The sequence below is a fragment of the Ctenopharyngodon idella genome, chromosome 8, assembly GCF_019924925.1.
Source record: "Ctenopharyngodon idella isolate HZGC_01 chromosome 8, HZGC01, whole genome shotgun sequence".
Taxonomy (NCBI): domain Eukaryota; kingdom Metazoa; phylum Chordata; class Actinopteri; order Cypriniformes; family Xenocyprididae; genus Ctenopharyngodon; species Ctenopharyngodon idella.
The window spans coordinates 24,161,757-24,185,543 of NC_067227.1; the positions used below are offsets into that span (position 1 = coordinate 24,161,757).

General features: G+C 37.5%; 1 protein-coding gene across 5 annotated transcripts; it reads left to right on the forward strand.

Moving 5' to 3' along the window:
• Positions 1–234: 234 nt before the first annotated feature.
• sh3gl1b (SH3-domain GRB2-like 1b) lies at positions 235–23,727 on the forward strand. Of its 5 annotated transcripts, none has more exons than XM_051902028.1 (10): positions 235–653; positions 12,718–12,786; positions 15,137–15,209; positions 15,377–15,520; positions 15,617–15,750; positions 17,342–17,500; positions 19,264–19,367; positions 19,461–19,594; positions 19,903–19,950; positions 21,454–23,727. In XM_051902028.1, the coding sequence occupies exons 1-10, from the start codon at positions 609–611 to the stop codon at positions 21,645–21,647; spliced, it is 1,104 nt and encodes a 367-aa protein (XP_051757988.1). In that variant the 5' UTR covers positions 235–608; the 3' UTR covers positions 21,648–23,727. The 5 variants fall into 5 exon arrangements, with proteins under 5 accessions (XP_051757988.1, XP_051757989.1, XP_051757993.1 ...); XM_051902029.1 differs by having other exon boundaries at positions 21,457–23,727; XM_051902031.1 differs by lacking the exon at positions 235–653 and adding an exon at positions 3,789–3,835.
• Positions 23,728–23,787: the final 60 nt, after the last annotated feature.

Below are 23,787 nucleotides of genomic sequence, written 5' to 3' on the forward strand. Positions count from 1 at the left end.
TCAAATAGAACCCCAAACTTTTGAACAGTAGTGTACATATGTTTATGTACATGTACGTGTTTATAATTGCATTAGTTCTAATGAAAAATGCTGTGCTCAGAAAGCACAAGATCATCTCAGCATAGTATTTAATAAACTATCAGCCTTTTTGTAGAACTCCTCTAAAATAGACGTCTGGCTCCATCATCTGGTCAATAGAAGCACTTGCGTTATGGATGCAGTACATGTCCTGAGCGGTAGTAGGCGCTGCGGTTCCCTTCCCTTTTCCAGTCGCTTCTCCGCTCGCGCTAGGAATGTGCTTGCGTTGCGCAGGAAACCGCTAGTTCTCAAGACTTACAAATGCGGTGGATGGACTATTAACCGTATTAAAGTCACATTTTAGTAGAAAACCACCAGAAGAACAATTAATATCATAACTTGATCAAACCTTTCCCAGCAGCCACCTGGAATATTTTTTTGTGGAGTGGGTGTCGTTTCTCGTTTATCTGAGGACTTGAGTTTTATATTTCACTCAGCGACCGTTGACTTTTGTCACACTGTTGTGTCAGTATTAAAGCTACTTTACAAGTCTTTTTTTTTCGTCGAGAAAAGGGGATTACGCCTTGAAGATGTCCGTGGCGGGCTTAAAGAAGCAGTTTTACAAAGCCAGCCAGGTTTGCAAATTACTTTTTTCTGTTGTTTTCTTCCATTGAACCGCAGTGCTGTGCCAGCTAGCTTAGCCTGCTAACGCTGCGCTAAACTTCAGCCCGCTATTCTGCACTTTAAAAGTGTGTTGTGTGTTTTTCTCCTTGCTGTATTTAATTGTTTCTGAATATTTACAAAGATAAATCGTGCTATTGTTTAATGTCATGCCTTTGTAGAGCTATAAACTGCTTGCTTTGTGTTTTTTATTGTCGGTCTTATCCTAACTTACAATCATTGCCATATTTAATTTTTTTGACAGCTTTAATAAATAGTCAGCGTCACTTTATGGGCGCATTTAAACCTAATTAGAGGTTACAATGTGTTAAAATATGCAGAAGAGTGTCTGTTTTCTTTTAGCTTGGTATTGCAATACAACGCCCCCATCCTTACTATATCACTCCATTTGCCACGTTTACTGCAGTAAAATGAACGATTTTGCACTGAGCATATGCTTATGGTCTACTCACGAAACGGGGTTATTTAAAATATCTACATGTATATGCAAATTCTGTCTAGAAATATACCAAGAATATACTGCAGTATCAGGTTTACCCAAGATTACCGCAGTTCCCTTTATTGGCATCTGTTGGACAATCACGTCCTCTATGGATTTTGTGTTTGTATCTCTCTCGTTTCTATTGTTCAAACTTTATGCTGGCAATATGTATTTGGAAAATGTGACACTGTCACACTGGCTTTCCTTTTACAAATGAGCAAAAGTCAGCCATGTAACTTGTCAGTGGGTTAAAAATAAATAAAATATACTGATTTGAATATTCTAAAAGCATGGAAAGTATTTCTATAGAAGTGTATGACAAGGTTTCAAAAATATGTTTTGGTCAAGCTCGGGTTCTTCAGCTGTATTAATTATTACTTATTTAAACAATGGCAAGACAATTCGCAGACTGAAAAATTTAGAAATTATGAGAATTCATTACAGGATGAAAATAACAAGCAATAGTTTATCATTGCTCAGCGAGGAATTGAAAGTTCAGATATTATTATGCCAGTCTTTGTAATTTTGTCAAACAGGATTGAATTTTTTATAGGAAGAACAAAAGCAGTACTACAAAACATCTTAGAATTAATCACATTGCATATTTGTGCTTATATTTTTCCTTTACTTTACTTTTGTCTTTTCCTCGAATGTAATGTCATTAACGAAATGATGTTTATTAAATTAATGTGATATTACAACACTCTAACAGGATGAGAAGTGAAAATTAGAACACAGAAAACTATAAATGAATTATCAAATAAAACACTACTAACAAGAACACATATTTTGTTTGATACAATTTGATTATAGCCAGTAAAGAATGAAGAAACACCTGAAATATTTTATGTACATTTATTCTCTTAAGTTCACAGTATCAGCTTCATCAAAGTAGAGAAATTACTTAAAATTCACCCCTATTTTCATAAAAATGTGATGATAAATGGTAAAAGAAAACTGACTAATATGGTGTCCATCCAATATATTATGAAGAGAGCATGAAAGTGTACTGCATAACAGCAAAAACTCAGAAAATTTAGTTTCAATATAACTGGCCAGAAAAGCTTTACTAAAGCTTGCTCTTCTAGTTTGGCTAAATACTGTCTTGTTATTATGTTGGGAATGGCAAAAGTGAAACATAACATGAGCGTGGGCTCGCAGCCGGCAGTGTGTTGGCTTTAAATGTGCAAAAAGTCTCACTTTGACCCTCTGAAGACAATCAAATGTGTTATCAGGAAAAGTTCTCCCTGATTTTGGCTGCTCTTGCATTCTGGTGGTGTTGAGGAGGTTCTTTGTCTGTGGTTCATAATGTAATTAACTCAAGACTTAATGTGTTTTTGTCAATTTGTTAGTTTCTCGTTGCCAGTGGTTGTGTTTTCCTTAGGGCACATGGTCACAGATGTAGGGGAAGCAGAGCATCTCTGTCCCTGTTCGCTGATCTCAGCAGGAAGGGACAATCGGTTGACCAATTTCCTGTCAGGAACATGCTCAGATCCCCAGTGGGGGGTCTACATGAGTGGAGGAGTACAGCAGGGCAGAGGAAAATGGCCAGTGTTTGGGCCTGAGAAGCGGAGTATGAATCATGCAACTCTAATGGGGGTTGGGGTACTTTCGCCTGCTCTGCTTGGCTCTTTTTATTGGACTGCAGTGCTGCAGAGAACTCATGCCAGCATTCCACAGTAATCAATACTTGACATAGGCCGGACACCCTGCCAAAAGACAAACTCCGACACCAGTCACACCCTCAGTCCAGTCTTCCTCTTGGTGTGCTGTCCGCAGAACTGTTTGAGCTACTTTGAGATTGTGTGTTTTTTTTAATGTACGCATCAGGAAATGTTTTGCATTTGGCTTGTTTCTGAGCAGAATTCTGCAGCCTTGTTTCCAAAAGGTAATCATTAGAAGAACACACTAAAACTGTAAGAATAAGAATGACTAATGTGATAGATAACACGTCTTATCACAGCATAGCCTTTCTGGTAGAGAATCTGATGTGCTTGCTGCAGTGAACATTGGACAGGGACATTATACATTTCTAAAACTTGTAAAATGCTTTATTTGGAGAAATCTGTTTTTTTAATGATATGTTTTCTTCCCCATTGAAATAGTTATCATGAAATCAAAATATTGCAATGTTTATACAAAATTATTCATCCATGCAAAGTTTTTTTTAATTTATTTTTTTATTCATGTGCCCTTGTAATCTTTGAATTCGGCATGAAACCAAAATCGACAATTCTTGTTTTTTATGGAATATAAACATGGGACAACCTGTTACTCACATTAGATCAGAACAATAGCAAACGATGATGATCCAATCAATTCCTGATGGACAAAATCAAGTCCTGCCCTACATTTTTTCTTGTTTGAGATGCCGTTTCATTCTGATATGTCACAATAAGGTAGGGCTACCACATAATAATTGACTAACCGTTAGTCGACTAGAACAGGCTTGGTCGACCAAGATTTTATTAGTCGGTTAGTCGCAGAAAAAAAACTTCAAAGTCATGCAGTCTGTGAGAGAGAAATTGTTAACGGCAAGAAATCCAAACATTCACCTATCATTCATCGACCTCAAATATGGCTTATCGCTCGCTGTTAGCCTAGTCCTAGATAAATGTTGCGGGCTAAAAGAAGCAGTTTTACAAAGCCAGCCAGGTTTGCGAGTTACTTTTTTCTGTTGTTTTCTTCCATAGAACTAGCTAGCTTAGCCTGCTATTCTGACTTTAAAAGTGTTCTGTGTGTTTTTCTCCTTGCTGTATTTAACTGTTTCTGAATATTTACAAAGATAAATTGTGCTATTGTTTACTGTCATGCCTTGGTAGAGTTATAAACTGCTTGCTTTGTATTTTTTATTGTTGGTCTTGTGCTAACTTGCAGTCATTTCCATATTTAATATTTTTGACAGCTTTAATAAATAATCAGCGTCACTTTATGGGTGCATTTAGACCTAATTAGAGGTTACAATGTGTTAAAATATGCAGAAGAGTGTCTGTTTTCTTTTAGCTTGGTATTGCAATACAATGCCCCCATCCTTACTATATCACTCCATTTGACAAGACTAGAAGAGGCTTGGTTGACCAAGATTTTATTAGTCGGTTAGTCGCAGAAAAAAAACTTCACTGGTAGTGGTGAAGTCACGCAGTCTGTGAAGGAGAGATCATTAACGGCAGGAAATCCAAGCATTCACCTATCATTCACTGACCTCAAATATGGCTTATTGCTCGCTGTTAGTCTAGTCCTAGATAAACGTGCGCTATTATTTGGCACATATACATGCATCCATATTATTAGGTGCATATCCGCACTTACTGCATGGCATACAGGCGCCGGTGCGATCACTTGCATTTAACTTAAAATACTCCGTCATTTTGGTCATTCAGATAAGTGTATTGCAAATTGTAAAGGGTCTATTTTTATTCATGTAAACTCACAATAACAGCAAAATGTGCTTTTGTAAAATAATGAAAACAATCAGGATGTGCCGTCTCGGTCTTAGTGAACTTGAGCACGTAACAAAAAAAATGACCGAAACTCAGCGTATATACTTCCCTCACAGACACAAGAAATATATCTATAGAAATCTTGAAATGTCTACTTTTAATCAAACCAATTCAAATGGAAAATAAATATTCTCAGATTATGTAATCTGTATTAAACATGTATATATAGGTGCATCCACTACTGCATAGATGACGAGTCAGCATCGTAGACTTAATCTCTGCAGCTGACAACCCAGAAAACATTATCATTAAATTATTAAAATGTTTAGACAGTCTCCTTATGTTTTTTTCATGATACACTCCTAATCATTATGTTTGCCAGTGCGCTGTGGTAAGCTTTATGTGCGCTGATTAGGCTATGTATTATGTAGGCAATTAAAGGCTCATTCTTACGATTTATGCCTCATTAATATAAATGTGTGATATGTCTTAAATGAACTACTACTAGTCGACTAGAAAAATCTTTAGTCGAGGGTAGCTCTACAATAGGGAAGAAAAGACCTCCCATTTCATCTCCGCGACATGAGAGCAATTCCCTGAAGCCACGTCTTACTCCTTTGCGCATGCCTTTGGGCGGGCATTATGCTAATATTTCACATTGTGACATAGACATTTGAGGAAGTAATATCTGGACTTCGAACAAAGTGTTTTAGGCAGGTCTGGATCAGTGTTCTTTGTTATATAGAATATGTATAAATAAATGTATAAAGCATCATATGACCCCTTTAACTTTCCTTCCACCTCGCAATGACCTCTCCGATGATGTGCACTAGGGCTGGGACAATACATCGTTTCTCGATTTTCGATACAAATAATTTGGAACGATTCTTATATTTTCCGATGTATCGCGATTCTCTCCCGAATCGATTCTGAGCTTAGTTTTTAAACAGCAAATGGCACTACGTGCTTTAGAACACTCATGCTCTGCTTGCTTCCAGTTTCTTTACATACACCACTTAAACCTAAAATAATAATTCATATAGTTCTGAAAGGTTTAAGCGAATTACAAAGGTGTTCGCAGTGGGCTGTGTTTACATTAATCTTGCGTCATAAAAGCATTCTGAGCCGAGGTGCAAGTATATTTAACCACTTACATGACTCAGCCGAACGCACGGTCGCTGTCCAGCAGTCTTCTTCGTGAGCATTTGTATGCGGTTAAAAACCAGCCTACAGGTGCTGGTCATATAATTAGAATATCATCAAAAAGTTGATTTATTTCACTAATTTCATTCAAAAAGTGAAACTTGTATATTATATTCATTCATTACACACAGACTGATATATTTCAAATGTTTATTTCTTTTAATTTTGATGATTATAACTGACAACTAAGGAAAATCCCAAATTCAGTATCTCAGAAAATTAGAATATTACTTAAGACCAATACAAAGAAAGGATTTTTAGAAATCTTGGCCAACTGAAAAGTATGAACATGAAAAGTATGAGCATGTACAGCACTCAATACTTAGTTGGGGCTCCTTTTGCCTGAATTACTGCAGCAATGCGGTGTGGCATGGAGTCGATCAGTCTGTGGCACTGCTCAGGTGTTATAAGAGCCCAGGTTGCTCTGATAGTGGCCTTCAGCTCTTCTGCATTGTTGGGTCTGGCATATCGCATCTTCCTCTTCACAATACTCCATAGATTTTCTATGGGGTTAAGGTCAGGCGAGTTTGCTGGCCAATTAAGAACAGGGATACCATGGTCCTCAAACCAGGTACTGGTAGCTTTGGCACTGTGTGCAGGTGCCAAGTCCTGTTGGAAAATGAAATCTGCATCTCCATAAAGTTGGTCAGCAGCAGGAAGCATGAAGTGCTCTAAAACTTCCTGGTATACGGCTGCGTTGACCTTGGACCTCAGAAAACACAGTGGACCAACACCAGCAGATGACATGGCACCCCAAACCATCACTGACTGTGGAAACTTTACACTGGACCTCAAGCAACGTGGATTGTGTGCCTCTCCTCTCTTCCTCCAGACTCTGGGACCCTGATTTCCAAAGGAAATGCAAAATTTACTTTCATCAGAGAACATAACTTTGGACCACTCAGCAGCAGTCCAGTCCTTTTTGTCTTTAGCCCAGGTGAGACGCTTCTGACGCTGTCTGTTGTTCAAGAGTGGCTTGACACAAGGAATGTGACAGCTGAAACCCATGTCTTGCATACGTCTGTGCGTAGTGGTTCTTGAAGCACTGACTCCAGCTGCAGTCCACTCTTTGTGAATCTCCCCCACATTTTTGAATGGGTTTTGTTTCAAAATCCTCTCCAGGGTGCAGTTATCCCTATTGCTTGTACACTTTTTTTCTACCACATCTTTTCCTTCCCTTCGCCTCTCTATTAATGTGCTTGGACACAGAGCTCTGTGAAGAGCCAGCCTCTTTTGCAATGACCTTTTGTGTCTTGCCCTCCTTGTGCAAGGTGTCAATGATCGTCTTTTGGACAACTGTCAAGTCAGCAGTCTTCCCCATGATTGTGTAGCCTACAGAACTAGACTGAGAGGCCATTTAAAGGCCTTTGCAGGTGTTTTGAGTTAATTAGCTGATTAGAGTGTGGCTGCAGGTGTCTTCAATATTGAACCTTTTCACAATATTCTAATTTTCTGAGATACTGAATTTGGGATTTTCCTTAGTTGTCAGTTTTAATCATCAAAATTAAAAGAAATAAACATTTGAAATATATCAGTCTCTGTGTAATGAATGAATATAATATACAAGTTTCACTTTTTGAATGAAATTAGTGAAATAAATCAACTTTTTGATGATATTCTAATTATATGACCAGCACCTGTAGAGTGCCATCTGCTGTTAAAACTCAAAATCGATTCGAGAGGGAAAATATCAGAATCGATCCAGAATCATTGAATGTATCGAGAATCGATGTATTGCACTGCAAGGGCGGGGCAATAATCCCTCCTCTCCAGCAACCCATACCTCACATGAGATTACAGCAATAGCGGGAATGTGCCAGTTATATAAAGTCGTAATTTCTGCACCACTGCATAAAAAAAAACAGTGAACTGTTTTCATACAGGTCTCCTGAACACTTCCTCTGGTCAGACAAACAGATTTTGGTTTTGGTTGCACCAGCCATTGGTTGCGCCAGTGTTGTTGTGTCAGGCTTCTTGAGATGCTACTACAACAGCAATGGTTTAATTGAGACATGTCGTTTACACTTCTGTGAGAAATCATGCCTTCTAGTTGTCTGGGCATTAGGGCTGGGTATTGACACAGTTTTCACGATTCAATTTGATTTCTATTCACATGGCAAATTTTCTAGAGGAAAAAAATCTCAACTAATGCTGTAAACTACACATGGGAGTCAGTTGTTACTACTTTACTATAATATTAAAGGTTAAAATTAACTTATTTATATACAAACACTTAAATTACACTCAATTATGCTTTTTTTATAATAAATAAAGTTTAGAATTACATAATCATATTTCTACTCTAATTCGGGGTTTTTTTTTTAAAATATAAACATTTAAATCGTGGCTGGCATAAATGAGTTATTTAAACATGCATTAAATATTGAAGAACATTATAATGAATATGTAACAGTGCATAGCTATATTTATCAGAATGCTGCTCTCTATAGTTAATTTTTCTAGCTGACTAATGAGTTTATGGTCAATGAATATGTTTTTCTGAGGTAAATGTGACGTTACGTGACATTGTTTACAAGCTGTTTTATTGACGTCTTTCCTCGGTTGAAACACTGATTGTGCTATTACATGAGACATGATACGGATTTCGGTAAGTTGTACTGTATATTTTAACATACCTTGAGATGTTTAGTCACGTTTATTTCGCACTGTAACTGGTATTAAAGCGGAGGAGAGGATGTTCACATGCGCTCCGTGCTGCCGTTTCTCTTTAACTGAGGCGCTAAAGCGATCTGTCACGCCACATTAAACAGCGCCAAAACTTAATTTTTGAATCTCGTAATAAGATGGACATCATTTGAAATCTGAGACTTTGCTTCATATCAAAAGTAACAAAGCCCAAAGATTATTGTGAATTATTGGATGGGAGGCGCGCTACATGTTCTGTTCATTCATCAACTGAAAACAGACTAGACTAGACTAATCGATCAGGTGTGTACCTAGTACTATTTACTTGACATTTGTTTTGTTGTGTGAGGAGGATTGTGTAAGAGGGATAGTTCTGAAATTCCTGTGTTGTCTCTGTAGCAGTTGACTTAGAGTCATGCATTCTTCTCTTCATTAGACTCACAAGCATAGCATTATCTATGAAGTGTGGTCTTGGTTTCAGTCTTCGCCTGCTGGGTCTGCTTCGGCTATGTGGCCGGCTGTTTGTGTGTGTGCGTATTTGTGTCAAAGTTAGAAGTACTTCGCATTCTTTATCAGCAGTGTGTGACAGAGCTGAGCCTCTGTATTATCTCTTTATCTGTTGTTAAGGCCTCTTTCACTCATAAATATACATAGTCATGTTGCCAGCTGACTGAGCTGTACAGTTTTGTTGCGGGAGTGTCCGATTGAGATTATTACAGAACAAATGGTCTTCTGGTGTCTCTTTGAATTTTTTGATTATACATTTTCTGTAATATGCGTCAGATGAGGCTTGGGGTGCATTAAATTGATCAAAGTGACTTTCACATTGTTATAAAAAAGTATATTTCAAATAAATGCCATTATTCCATTCATCAAAGAATCTTGAAAAAAAAAATCTTGATTTCTGAAGGATCATGTGACACTGAAGACTAATGACTGCTGAAAATTCAGCTTTGGAATAAATTACATTTTAAAATATGTTACAATAGAAAACAGTTCACAATATTTTTGTTTTTACTGTAATTTTGATCAAATAAATGCAGTCTTGGTGAGCATAAGAGCTGTCTTTCAAAAACATTAAAAGTAGGGCTGTCAATAGATTAAAATTTTTAATTGCATTTTATCGCACCCTTAGCATGAAATTAAACATACATATTTATCTTGTTTAACACATTCATTTTGCCATCAGTTTGAATGGTGATTCTCACATAACTATATTTTCCGCAAGCTTTTTCAAAATAAATTTAGGTGTTATCCCAAAAAAGGACACCAAATAACCAAATGATATAATGAATGTCCATATAATTAAGAAATGTATGCACATCAAAGCACCCATGAAAGAAAAAACATTAAGTTTTTGCACTGTATAGTGTACAGTACAACAGCAAAGAGCTTGTTTACATTTTAGACAAGTCAAGTTGCGATACCGAACAGGACCACATGGCGATGCCAAAAAAAAAAAAAACTAAACCACCAACCGCCTTGACCTGACTTCATATAGGCTTCCTACTACTGTACACAGATCAATTCAGAATTACTAAACACAGCAACATACACATGACAAATCAAAACATCCTGAATGTGTGTGCAAACAATGTTAATGTACTGAAATGTGTACAAAAATACAGTGTGCGATTATCAGTGCATCGAGAGCGCACTTACACAATTTGTTTGCACATCAATATAACGGGCTCACGCAATCGTCTTTACCTTGATTGTAATCCTCATCCATCTAAACTTTACTAGCAAGTCGCTGGTTTGTTTTTATCCAGCCGAGAAACATAGTTTGCGTATCATCTGGACATATAGCGGTGGGATGTTTTGACATTCTGTTCAGTCTGTATTTCACACAGCACGATGCGTGAGGGCTCGCAGAATATGACAGAGCTCATGTTTTAAAGCGAAACACACATTGGAGTGAATAATTCAATGAAAATGCAATATGAGTTTCTATTCCGTTAGCCTGCCATCTCTGATGTAATCAGCCTGGTTTTCTTTACATTAGCACTGTTTTGGACTGTATTGTTTGAAAGAATTCGCTTACTGGATCATTGAACTGAAAACTTTCCCGGAGTTTAACAGATTAAAATGATCTGATCGCAAACAGAGAAGCGAAATCATGTTAAAGGGTTAGAATAGAAATTTCCGCCTATAGGGTTACAGGTTCTTGCGCCATCAGTGTGATAAACTCCTGACTTCTAAGATAATCTAACTGTGTGACGTAAATTATGTTAATGACGCAATTTCATGTGTTAATTAATGATTTGAATTAATCGCATGTGTTAAAGTTGACAGCCCTAATTAAAGTATTCAAAATGTATCAGTAAATGTAGTTCTGTATATTAATTCCCTTATTACCACAAGATTGTTTACAAAATTGGATTTTAAGTAGTTTTTAAATAGAAAGGTGGAACTGATAATATTGCCGTCATTTAAATGTTAAATTGATGGGAACTTGAACACGTCAGTCTTTATCTGTGGCCTTAATCTAAGCCGTATCATGTTTTCCACCTAGTTTATAGCGTTAACTCTATCCAGTGTCTTTACCATCTCAACATATTGGTGACATTTGGACATGCCGGTTGACTTGCCACAAAACACTGGTTAATTATTAATTAGTTTTCTTCATGCCCTGGTCTGCCAAACAAACTGAATTGCACAAATATGCAAACATGCTTGGAGGATATAGAGGAGTGAAAAGGTCACTGCAAGCCGACACCTGAATGTCAAACATGGTTGTAATGGAGTGTTCTGTGCTGATGTCTTTGGCTTAAAATAACTGTTATTCATTTTGATACAATTGTATCGAGTGGTTCATGATTGCTCTTGTGCATGGTGGTGGTGTTAACACATTAATTTATTGTGATTTTTTTTTTACATCAATCTGCATATATACACTAAACTAACAATTTAAAAATATTGCAGACTTAATAGGCTTGCGTTGAATGATGTGAAAGCAACAATTTATTGTCTTCTAAAGGCCCTGTCTGTTATATCTATTCAGTTTTTTTCTGCCACAATAATGGCATGTCTTTGAATTATCTTAATTTGGTGGCTTTGGTCAGCAAATATTTTGCAAATAATTGTGATTATTACATTTAAATTACAAATGTTATTAATTCAATAGACTGCCCTAGTATAAATAATTTTAATTGCATTGAATTTTTTCTCTACCAGCAAGAGAAGTCTTAAAGAGATGTCTGCGGTAATCTATACAGCAGATGTTGCAAGTACCTCCCATAGTGTATTTTTAATGGTTTTGAGAAAAAGTCTTTTTAAATCATGATCAGACCATTTGGAGTGTGTTGTTCACAAACTAGATGTCCATGTTTAGACCGTAGAAAATGCTTACAGTATAGAGTAAGAGGAAAAACTCAAGGAAACTGGTGGTTATAGATAAATAATCTTTAACACAACCATAGAAATAGCCAAAACACAAAATGAACTTCTCAGTGTTGTAAGTTACCACCATAAAATTACATGTGTTCATGATTAATGTTCATATGACGTGATATGACAAACATCCAGCGCTTTCCATGTGGCAATATATGCTTACTCCAGTTAGGGTCAAGAACAGCAATAAAATGAACAACATATGTTAGTGAGGACTGAATTTTAACATGTGGCCTTGTTTCAACAGTTGCACGATCACTGTCTTTGGTTCTCTGTTGCATGCTCAGGACATAAACACTGAGTGAGATGAGCAACATGTGTTACAAGTCCTGAGAATAACAACTGTTGTGGCAGACACAGGTTCACACAGAGTTTTTTGTTTTAGTTTAATACCACTGGTGTTTTTGATGTAGTCAAGTAATGCATAATATAATGTATAATATTCACAGTGATTTTCCTGAGAATAAATAGTAGTATTGGAGCTATTTTAAGTATTAAGAATGAAAGCTATGGAAGTACAGAGGGAAAAATTATCCCTGCCAATAAGCGAGCACAAGAGAAATGAGTTGCAGGGAGGGCTAATTGGATTTACATGTGTACAGTGCTAAAATGAGTTCCTTGTGAAAGTTAGCCATTTTCTGCAGTTTATATGTTGTGAGGAATACAGAGGTGGAGGGAAAGTGGAATTGACTTGAATGTTATTTTGTTTAGTTGTATGTTCAGAATCGTGGAAGAATCGTGATCTCTATTTAAAAAAAAAAAATAATAATTTCATTCTCAATTTATCTAATATCATTCAGCTCTAATTTTAATATAGTCATACTGGTTTAAAAAGGGCTTCTCTCTCTGTGTCAGATGGTGAGCGAGAAGGTTGGCGGTGCTGAGGGAACTAAACTGGATGAGGAGTTCAAGGACCTGGAGAGAGTAAGTGGAGAGTATTTTCCCACACCACAGCCAACAGTCTTTCAAAAAACATTGATTTAAACACATAAAGTGATTCAAAGCCTCAACCTCTGTCCCACACATCCATCAGTGAGGTTTTCGACACCTGTGTTTTTCTGGAAAGTTTCTTTCATTTACAAAGTGAAAGTGGTGTGGCTGTAGTGATCCAGGATTTTTTGTTTTATAATTATCTGAAATGTTTATTCACTGCAGTGTCTTAGGCTGAAATCTGATTTTAATAATCCTGTCCTCTAAACATGAGTGGTGTCATCAGGTCTCCTGAAAACACTGCTCAATGTTATACATTTAACTTTGTTCTGACACTAACCTCTTGATTAGCTTCACAGATCTTCATTCAGTTCCTCTGTAATTACAGATTTTTGTAGATGGTTTAATAAAATACAAGCAAATAAAGATGACTTAAAGGGTTAGTTCATTTCACCAAAAAATTACATTTCTGTCATTAATTACTCACCCTCATGCCATTCCAAACAGCATAGGAGAATGACAGGAGAGAAGAGAAAGTCATTATTTTTGTTTTGTTTTTGCGCACAAAAGGTATTGTTGCATCATAACATTAAAGGGTACATAACACACACAGTTTCGGTTAATCTTGAGTACCTATAGAGTAGTATAGCATCCTTCATATCTCCGAAGAGTCTTTAGTTTTATTAGATTTATAAAAGACGATACGCTGTTCCGAGTCTTTCCGAAAACAGCCAAGCTCCTGGAGGCGTGCCGTGGGCGAAGCTAAAGAGTCACGAGCACGTGCAGCTTTTGTGTAGCGAAGCTATCGATGGTCAGCTAAACAAATGTATTTAAAGGGTTAGTTCACCCAAAAATGAAAATTCTGTCATTAATTAATCACCCTCATGTCGTTCCACACCAGTAAGAACTTTGTTCATCTTCTGAACACAAATTAAGATATTTTTGATAAAATCCGATGGCTCAGTAAGGCCTGCATTGCCAGCAAGATAATTAACACTTTCAGATGCCCAGAAAGCTACTAAAGACATATTTAAAAGTTCATGTGACTACAGTGGTTCAACCTTAATGTTATGAAGCGACGAGAATACTTTTTGTGCACCAAAAAAACAAAATAGTGACTTTATTCAACAATATCTAGTGTTGGGCGATTTCAAAACACTGCTTCATGAAGCTTCGAAGCTTTACGGATCTTTTGTTTCTAATCAGTGGTTCGGAGCATGTATCAATCTGCCAAAGTCACATGATTTCAGTAAACGAGGCTTCGTTACGTCATTTCAAAGTGTTTTGAAATTTCAATGGTTCACCAATGGGGGGCGTGACTTTGGCAGTTTGATACACGCTCTGAACCACTGATTCGAAACAAAAGATCCGTAAAGCTTCAAAACTTGTACAAACTCTGAAGGGGTGTATTTGGCACAGAAATACTCCGTCATATGTCCAACTCGTTTTTTGAAATTTTGGCCATGTTTAGCAAGAGAATCCAACTCTTTAACAGTGTAAATAAGTCAGAATGCATGAAATAGCATTAGACCCCCCCTTTTAGGTTGAACCACTGTAGTCATGTTGACTATTTTAATGAAGTTTTTACTACTTTTCTGGACCTTGAATGTGGTAATTATGTTGCTTTCTATGGGGGATAAAAAACCTTATGGATTTTATCAAAAATATCTTAATTTGTGTTCTGAAGATGAATGAAAGTCTTACAGGTGTGGAACAACATGAGGGTGAGTGAGTAATGACAGAAATTTTATTTTTGGGTGAACTAACCCTTTAAAGAACAGTAGCCTGATAGATCTTATGTATGGATATTCAATACAGAAACTTTGATAAAGAAGGCATAAAGTAAAGTCTGCTGGCTAACATTGCAAAATAAGCATGAGGACATGTATTATGCTGAAAGGGTTTATTTTGAAATAATGACCAGTTGAGTCTATATTATCCTGCTTTTCACAGATGCTTACCTGATAAATCAATAAATGAACATGAAATATTTATTTGTTGAAATGGTCTTATGATGTGAGAAGAAAGAGACTTCAGTGCTTCAAAAGCCATTTCAAGGAGATTGATTTCCTTAGACAACTGTCAAATGTACTTTTTTAGCATTGTTATAGCAACATATTTGACCATGGAATGCTGGGATCAGAATCAAGAGTCAGAAACATTCCAGAGTGCAGCATAATGTGATTTTATTTTTAGATGTTCATTACTAAGACTCTATTCTTATTGTTACATGTTATAAAAAAAAGCCATTTTATCTTTTTATTCTGTGTTGGTTGTGTCTTGCTTGTAGTGTTGCTTGTACATGTGTTCTCTGTGCATTGACCTCCCCTCTGTGTTTCTGTAGAAAGTAGATGTGACAAATAAAGCTGTGGTAGAAGTCATCTCTAAAACATCAGAGTACCTGCAGCCCAATCCAGGTAATACCAAAGACATCCCTGGAGCTTTTATTTAGCTTGCTGTCTAAGATTGGTACATATTTTTGTCTGTCAAAACAGATCCACACAATTGGTCATTATTGTCAAATGTCTCTCTGTGTCTTTTCCATTCTTTTTCTGTTTCTCTCTTGTCTGTCTGTCTCACACAGCATCTCGTGCAAAGCTCTCTATGTTAAACACTATGTCTAAGATCAGAGGGCAGGTGAAGAGTCCAGGTTATCCACAGGCCGAGGGGCTGCTAGGAGAATGCATGGGAAAGTATGGCAGAGAACTCGGAGAGGACACAAACTTTGGTGGGTTTACAAAATGTGTGCAGCTTCTAAAACCTCAGATTTTGTTTAGTTCTCCAGCTAACCAAACGTACAAAACAACCACATTTGTGTCTGTAGGTGGTGCGCTAGTTGATGTTGGTGAAAGTATGAAGAGACTAGCAGAGGTGAAGGATTCTTTGGACATTGATGTCAAACAGAATTTCATCGACCCTTTACAAGGCCTGTGTGATAAGGACCTAAGAGAGATACAGGTTTGCTTTAGTTGCTCTGTCTCACACACGCATATAGAGATACCTATATAATTGAAACTGTTTTTATGTGATACCCACACTCTCAGAAAAAAATTTGCAAATATTGTATCTTTCAGCTTGTCACTGGAGCAGTACCCATGAAAGGTTCATGGTTGTATCTTAAGGGTACATATTGTTACTCTAAGGCAGTGGTTGGCAATAGGCGGCCCGCGGGCCAAAACTGGTGCTGTCTATTATCACCGTGTCTACACCAGACGCGAAAAGCTCAAAGCTGTCTACACTGAACGCCACAAACCGACCGTTGCAAAGCACTTAAACTATGTCAGAAATAGAACGGGGAATCCATTTACTGTTTGGAACGTGTTGTGTCGCGTGACTCGCGTCGCACCGCACTGCATCCAGTGTAGACAATATTACTGATTATAATGGGTTCTGTTATCATTTGAGGCGTCGCATCGCGCCGCTCGTGTCCGGTGTAGAGACAGTGTTATATTCTTTGAAAACAGCGACAACTTTGTTGCAGATAAGACACACAGGCTTTGCATTCACAAAACTAGGTAGGATGAACGCACAGTTGTCTTTTCATTCTTCTTTGTAATGCCCTATTTTCGCTATCAACTTTCCTCTTTAGACTCTTTGATAGTGCCATTTTCTCTCACCAGCTAGCTTAAATGTTAACATCACTCTGCACACAACGTAAAAGCGGACCTCCAGCACGCAAACAATTTAAAATAAATGCAGTTTAGTACGTGAGGATGCCAAGGAATAATTCTGAGTGTAAAAGTAGGCTACGTCAAATAATTATTACAATAAATTAGGCTCCATTGTGTAACAAGCAAATTAAAATGATACACATTCATTATTCACAATATGGAAAGAGGAAATAAAACATAGTTCATTAAGAGCATGACTCAAACATGCTATTAATGGGCTTATTCAGGTCCTCTTTTATTTTTATTTTAAGTCCTCTTAGTTATTTTTTATTCATTCCGCATCTCCCACATATGTATGTTTTAGCAAGGCGGTCTGTGTTGTAAGTTGGTGAATGACGATACTTGCCAGGTCACTACTCCACTTTATTAATTTATCCAGTGTAAAACCCGGAAACTGCCACACGAATGTGGCTTTTTGTTAATGACTGTCCTACTACAGGATTTAACACAGAGTAACAGCTCACTACCAGTTACAAAAGACACTGGAACAGTCTGTCACAGGCAATTCTAGTTGCATTTTTCATCAATTAATTTAAATTATCCTTTGACTATGTTCTGACCCGCCATCTAGTGGCGAAATTTTTTTTGGCCCAATGGCAAACTTAATTGCCGACCCCTGCTCTAAGGTAATAATATGCACATTTTAGGGGTAGATAAGGTACAACGTTGTCCCTGCCCCATTTTTTGTGCTAGACTATTTACAAGAAGTGAAAATCTGCACTTTAATTGTATTTATCAGGATTTGACCAGTAATATCCTCTGTAAAATAAAGTACTCCTTGAGGAATAGATTTTATATTTAGAGTTCACTTCCTTTGCTATGATTTAATGTGGTCTATTCCACACCAGTTATATTGAAAGAGTTTCCCTCTTTCTCAGCACCATTTGAAAAAGCTTGAAGGACGCAGGCTGGATTTTGACTATAAGAAGAAACGTCAGGGGAAAATTCCAGATGAAGAGGTCAGGCAGGCGCTGGAGAAGTTTCATGAATCTAAGGAGGTGGCTGAGATCAGCATGTACAACCTTCTGGAAACTGATGTAAGGATTTACCATCTGACAGCTTGATGCTTCATTCAGTGTGTTTTTGTGCTTTTGTGTGTCCTGGGGATTGTTCTAATCCTATTAACAGCACTGAATAATTAAGTGTTTTTCTGTAACACATTGCCTTACTGATTTTATACCAACTCCACTGTCTCTTTTTTTAAGAACTTTTGGCAAAGACTGTCACTTTAGAATTAACAATTTTGAAGACACAAATTTCCTGTCCTTTTTTAACTCCCATAATGCCCATCAGTGGGGTCAAGAAAGGTTGGTAATCCAATAAAGCTGTAGTGCAGCCAAAACGATAAAAATCCTCTTGCTTCTTGGCTGCAGCTTATATCTAATGTTTTATGGAGATGTCAGAGCGCCCTCTGTTGGTTCAAAATGACAGTAACTTGATGAGGGAATAAACATTGGCAAATGGACTCTATGGAAAGACTATTTTAAACTCATCAAGCTCTAGATATAAAGTAATACAAGATACTGTATGGTACAGTTTTAAACGATAGTAAACGTTTAGTGTGAACCGCTAGCAGAGCCCCCAGTCTAAATTCAGCAGTCTAGTGAGACTTGTGTGAACTCAAGGCCTCAGGAATTACTCATTAACTATTTTTGACTGTTTGTTAATGAACGTTGTTGTGGTTGTTCAGTGTGACTGTAAGCGTGGATATGCATAAGTGACAAATAAATATATCTGTAACACTTTACAATAAGGTTCATTAGTAGTGGTTAAACGGATCGTTGTTGATCCTTGATCCGTGATCCGTACGGACCAAGCCCCACGGTTCGGGACGCATATGATTTGCGGATTAATTGCAAGTTTAACCGCAATAGAGTGAAAGGTTATCATTTGCACGTGTTTTGTCTTGCTAGTTTACACATTAAATAGATATAAAACCATTCCAGCGCTAGAAGAGGCAAAAGAGGATTTAATTCGGTATTGCACGCCACGCTGTTATCGGTGCGCACAGACGCACATACATACAAGGCTTGCACACGCACACAGAGAGAGAGAGAGAGAGAGAGAGAGAGGCGTGTTTCAGATAGCTCGCAAACTCCAAATTGATTTCTCTTTCGTGTCCTCAATGCACTTGGATGGACACATACACGCATTATGTCAGTCAAAATACCCCACTCGGCAAGTATTCTCGTAAACACATTCGGTTATGTCTTAATTGAACAAGGTGAGAATTAGGATGTGTATCTTTCGGATGTGTGAGTGCATAGGGTCTTACTCTTAAAGTGACAGCAACCTATAAATACCTGCTGTTGTCTGTCATGTAAATCAAACAGCATAACACAGCTTTAACGAAGATTAATCTATATTAAATTTATACAGTGAACAGTGTCATTTTACATTTAATTATTACATTTCTGTACACGAAAATTAATACTACAGTTAGACCTTATACTTTATTTGTAACTTTATGTTGTATTTATCTATGCTTGTAATTGGTGTACAGTATTTGTTCTTTTTACAGTCTGTTCACTTGCCTTTAATAATGTATTAGTTGGACTAGTAGTTTCTGCTGTGGTATCGAAGTAGTTAAAGTGGGCTAAGTAATAAATGCAAAGTTACCCTCCATCCCCCTTTTTTTTTTTGTGCTGATCCGAAAAATGATCCGATCCGTGACTTAATAGCCGTGATATGATCCGAACCGTGAGTTTTGTGATCCGTTGAACCACTACTAATAAACCTTATTATAAAGTGTTACCAATATATCTTTATATATTTAATGTGTGTGTGTGCGCCTGTGCAGATTGAGCAGGTGAGCCAGCTGTCGTCACTGGTTGAGTCTCAGTTGCAGTACCACAGACAGGCTGTTCAGATCCTGGACGAACTTTCTGACAAACTCAGAGACAGGTGTGTATGTGAGCATGTGTCCTTGCACAGCATGTGTGTTTGTTCTGGATTCTGTCAAAAGAAGCAATAAATGACTCCTGTTTAACCGACCAGGATGAAAGATGCTCAGTCACGTCCACGTAAAGAGTATATGCCCAAGCCCAAGCCTGTAATTGACTTTGGAGAAACCAACGAACAGTCGAACGGTGGCTTCACCCCAACATCTGCTCCACCCATGCGCAATACAGGTAAGACCAGGCATTTTATTTGCTTAACAAAGTCATAAAATGCCCATTTCCCCTGTTATGTAGCCAGTATAACGTGAGGAATTGAGCTATTCTTGAATGAGGATAGATGATCTTCATTACATTGAGGAAATGCCTTGGACTAGAGAGAGAAAGGCACATTGTGCTTTGTGCGGTTGCGGCCCGGTGGCAGGGTGTGATGAGACCGCCTGTGCGTGTATCGGGATAGGCAGGCCTAATGGACAGCTGTCAGCTGCTCTCTTCGTCAGCCAGTGACCCTGTTCTGTGTTCTCTTCTCATTGCGTCATCAGAGCCATTCCACCAGTTTGGCAGAATATCCACATGGAAACCCAGATTGCGTGAGTCAGAGTGTGTGATTCTGTTTGTGTTTGCATGGGAAAGTGTATGTGTTTATGTGTGTTGGGGGTGGAGACAAAATTAGGAAGTAGGAGTGTGCAAAACTGCACATTTCCTAGCGAGTCTTCTAATTAATCAGAATAAAAATATATATTTAGCCTGAATTTGTATATTTGTCTTAGATTTCCTTTATCTAATTGTATGGAGCAGAACAGATTAGGAATGTTGGGAGGAAGTTAAAAGTTTTTAAAAGTTAAGACGTGGCACAACTACAAAAAGACAATAACAAAAACCAAGTGGCAAGCAAATATACCATAGCAAATTTGTCTTCTGTAATACCACTATTGTTGATGATAATTTCCTCTAATGCATCTTAATTATTTTACTTACATAGATCATTTACATCTATAGTAGATGTTCCCATAGCTGTGAAAATATGATTTTATAAGGGAAGTATTTGTCTGCAACATGCAAAGTTCAGCTCTCCATTAGATGATAGTTTATTTTACTGACATACAGCAAACTACAGGTTACATAGTGTCTTGTTGGGGGATGTGTGCTTGGTAGGAAAGATGTTTATGTGTGTAAGAGAAGAAGACTGTACAAGTATCTCCGTGTTTGTGTTGTGTGTGAATGTGCGCACGTGTGTTGGCCTCGAGCACAGAGTGCTGCTCCACCTAACAGAGTGAACCCCTGCTACAGACTGAAACTGGAGGTCTCCTGTCACATGACCACAGACCCAGGCTTTGCCACCCGACCCCTTACTAACACAAAGCACTTTGTACTAACCCAAACGGTTGTAGTGAGATTAAAACTGTGTGATAAACACTTGCACATAAATGGCACTGCTCACTGAGGACATGACTTTGGTTTGACAGACTGGACTGGGAAATGTTTTTTGGCAGGAAATTGAAAAACATCTTAATTTATTTTAGTAGCATTTATTATTTATAATTAGCTGGTATCAGCTGGTCGGTTTTCATTTTAATTTTAGTTTGTTTTAATGTTGTAATTTTATTGCGGTTTTATTAATTTTAGTACTTCAGCTAGCCAAGGCTAACTGTTGGTACATAAACTGTTTAAAGTTTTCATTAATGTAATATTGATATTTTATTTTATTTCAGCTTTATTTCAATAACCGAAAACAACACTGCTACGAATTATGAAAGTGTTTAAAATGTTTAGTGTTTAAACATTTTATTTGTTGTTTAATGGTTTTCATTCAAAATTAAAGTTTAAAAAAATGTCAAAATAGATTTCTTTTTTTTTTTCTTTTTTTTTTCTTCAAAAATTATTTTTGGGTGTGTATACACAACCTGAACCAGACATTTTAGAGTAAATCATTTCTTTAGGACTCTAAACATTGTCTTGTGTGTTTGTCTAGAATGTCAGACATTGGTTTGATAATATTTTATTGTTATTACTGCTGAATACTAATATTCCTCATTCCCCAAATCCCTCCTTAATATCCCATTGTCATTAAATCTCTCCATCTGTCCTCTCAGCAGCGGAGCAGCCGTGCTGTAAAGCTCTCTATGACTTTGAGCCGGAAAACGAAGGCGAGTTGGGCTTCCACGAAGGTGACATCATCACTCTGACCAATCAGATCGATGAAAACTGGTATGAAGGCATGCTGCGTGGCCAATCCGGATTTTTCCCTCTCAACTATGTGGAGGTGATCGTTCCTCTGCCACACTAAGTGACCTCCGTCACGGAAAAGAGGGGGAGGGAGAGAAAGAGCAATAAAAAAAGTGAAAGGGAGAAAGCTGGAGGGAAGTGAGGTAGGGAGAAAGGAGCCAGTTGAATCATCTTGGTCTTCATCCTCACCACATTGTTGCCGTTGATCCAAATGTACCTGTACTCTGGCACTTTTACACATTGATTTATTTTTGAAGGAGGGAACTTTGGGAAATGACGACCTTTCACATTCCAGGACTGACTGACTGACCGACCGGTTGACTGACATACAGATGGTATAACTTGGTCCTTAAGCTAAAATTTCAGATACACTAAACTCGCTTTATCGTCCAAGTCTTTTAATAATGACTCATACTGTTTGTGCTGCATTAACTGAAAAGAAATGAATACAGATTATGATATCCCTGTGATACAATTCTCATGTTTTTAAAGAGTAGTCTTTATCTACTTAGTACAAATTCTCAATTGTTGGATTGTGAAAAGTTCGACTCGACTGGTCCCCTTAGCGCCCCCTGCTGGTCAGGCTGCGACATTGACCTGCCTCAGATCAAGAAGAAACCGCCTTGTATCTGTGACGGACACATTAGCACTGTGGGGCTGTGCGTGAAATGTCCCAATGTGCAGCAATCCTGAGCCACAGGCCTGTTGAGAGGAATAAGTCCTTTTGTACGCTCCATAATTATGACATTTTTTCTATAGCTTTTCGTCATCTAATATTTTTCATGTATATTTTTTACAAGATAAAAGAAATTAGAAGCTGAATTGCACCTTGGATCTTGTCGTAAAGGTGAGCTAAAACACTTAATAGATGTGTTTAGTCAGGTGGAGAGGGTATTACTGCACTACAACCGTTTATAAAGTATGAAACACTTTGCTTCCCCTTTTACAACTTTTAACCCAGAGGGTGGCAAATAAACAATTCACGCACTGTTTTCTGTAGGAAACACAGCCAAATAGTTCTTTAAATGGAAACGTCTTCTTCTGGCAGCCTGAATTATAGTCTTCCTCTCTCTTTCTCCTCTTTTGATGTCAGTTTACGGTAGTCTGTACATCTGATGCTGCTGGCAGTGTCCCATTATTTCAGGTGTGTATATCTGGGCGTGTTTAGGGTGGATGTTGGCTCATAAGCCCCGTATTAAATTTAATTTACTCAGAATATCTTTATTAGAACAATAACTCTTCTCATCTTCAGAAATGAAGAGGTGGTGCTACATCTCTTGCTCTCATTTTATAGCTTTAAAAGTGGTTCAAGATCTAGTTACTACTTAAACTCAGTGTTCCCTAGTTCTTAGCATGTTTTTTTTTTTTTTTTTTTTTTTTAAGTACTGTACCATCGCACTCCATAAAAGCATGGACCTACACACCATTTTGGTGGTTCTGAACACACTAACATCTGTCCCTCCACCCCGACTCCAAGTCCTGTCTGCACACAGCACCTCTGTGACCTTTTCCTCCCAGTGTCTGTTTACATGTTTTGTCCAGGGTTTGTTTGGCTCACCGTAACAGACCGTTATAGATGTGCTGAATCAGACAGGCTACGGTCACCGTTTCAATGTGAAAAAAGAGTTTTAGTGCCTTTTCGACGGCAAGAATCAATCTAGAACACCAAACAAAATATTAATTATGATTTTAGAGCTAATATGTAGTTTGTCTGTCCTCTTTCATTATTTACAAAGGGCTTGTTGGTTTCAGTATTTGGCATGAGCTGTGACCAGATGTACAAGCATGTGTACAAATGTGCCTTTGCAACACTACAAGTTTAAGAAAACAACAAATGGGTTATTTCTGTCTAATGGAATGAGGGTGCCAGAATGATTTTATGAAAAATAAATCATTGTGGTTCTACTCTTTTTAGTATTATATTGTTTTTTTTATATACATACAAAACCATTCAACCTTTTTTATTAATGATTTTTGCATGTTAGCTTAATAGCGGGCTGATGTATGTTGTAGTTTTAAAGTCTCCTCTTGTATGTCTCAGATTTAACTGCATTATATTGTTATTCTTAAGTATCCCGAACTCTAAATATTTGTATCTTATTGTGTCCACTCGTCTTTAAGTAAATAAATTCAAGAAAGTACTCAATCTGTTTCATTTGTATGAGTATGAACTGTTTCTTTACGGTAAGAAAAACATGATG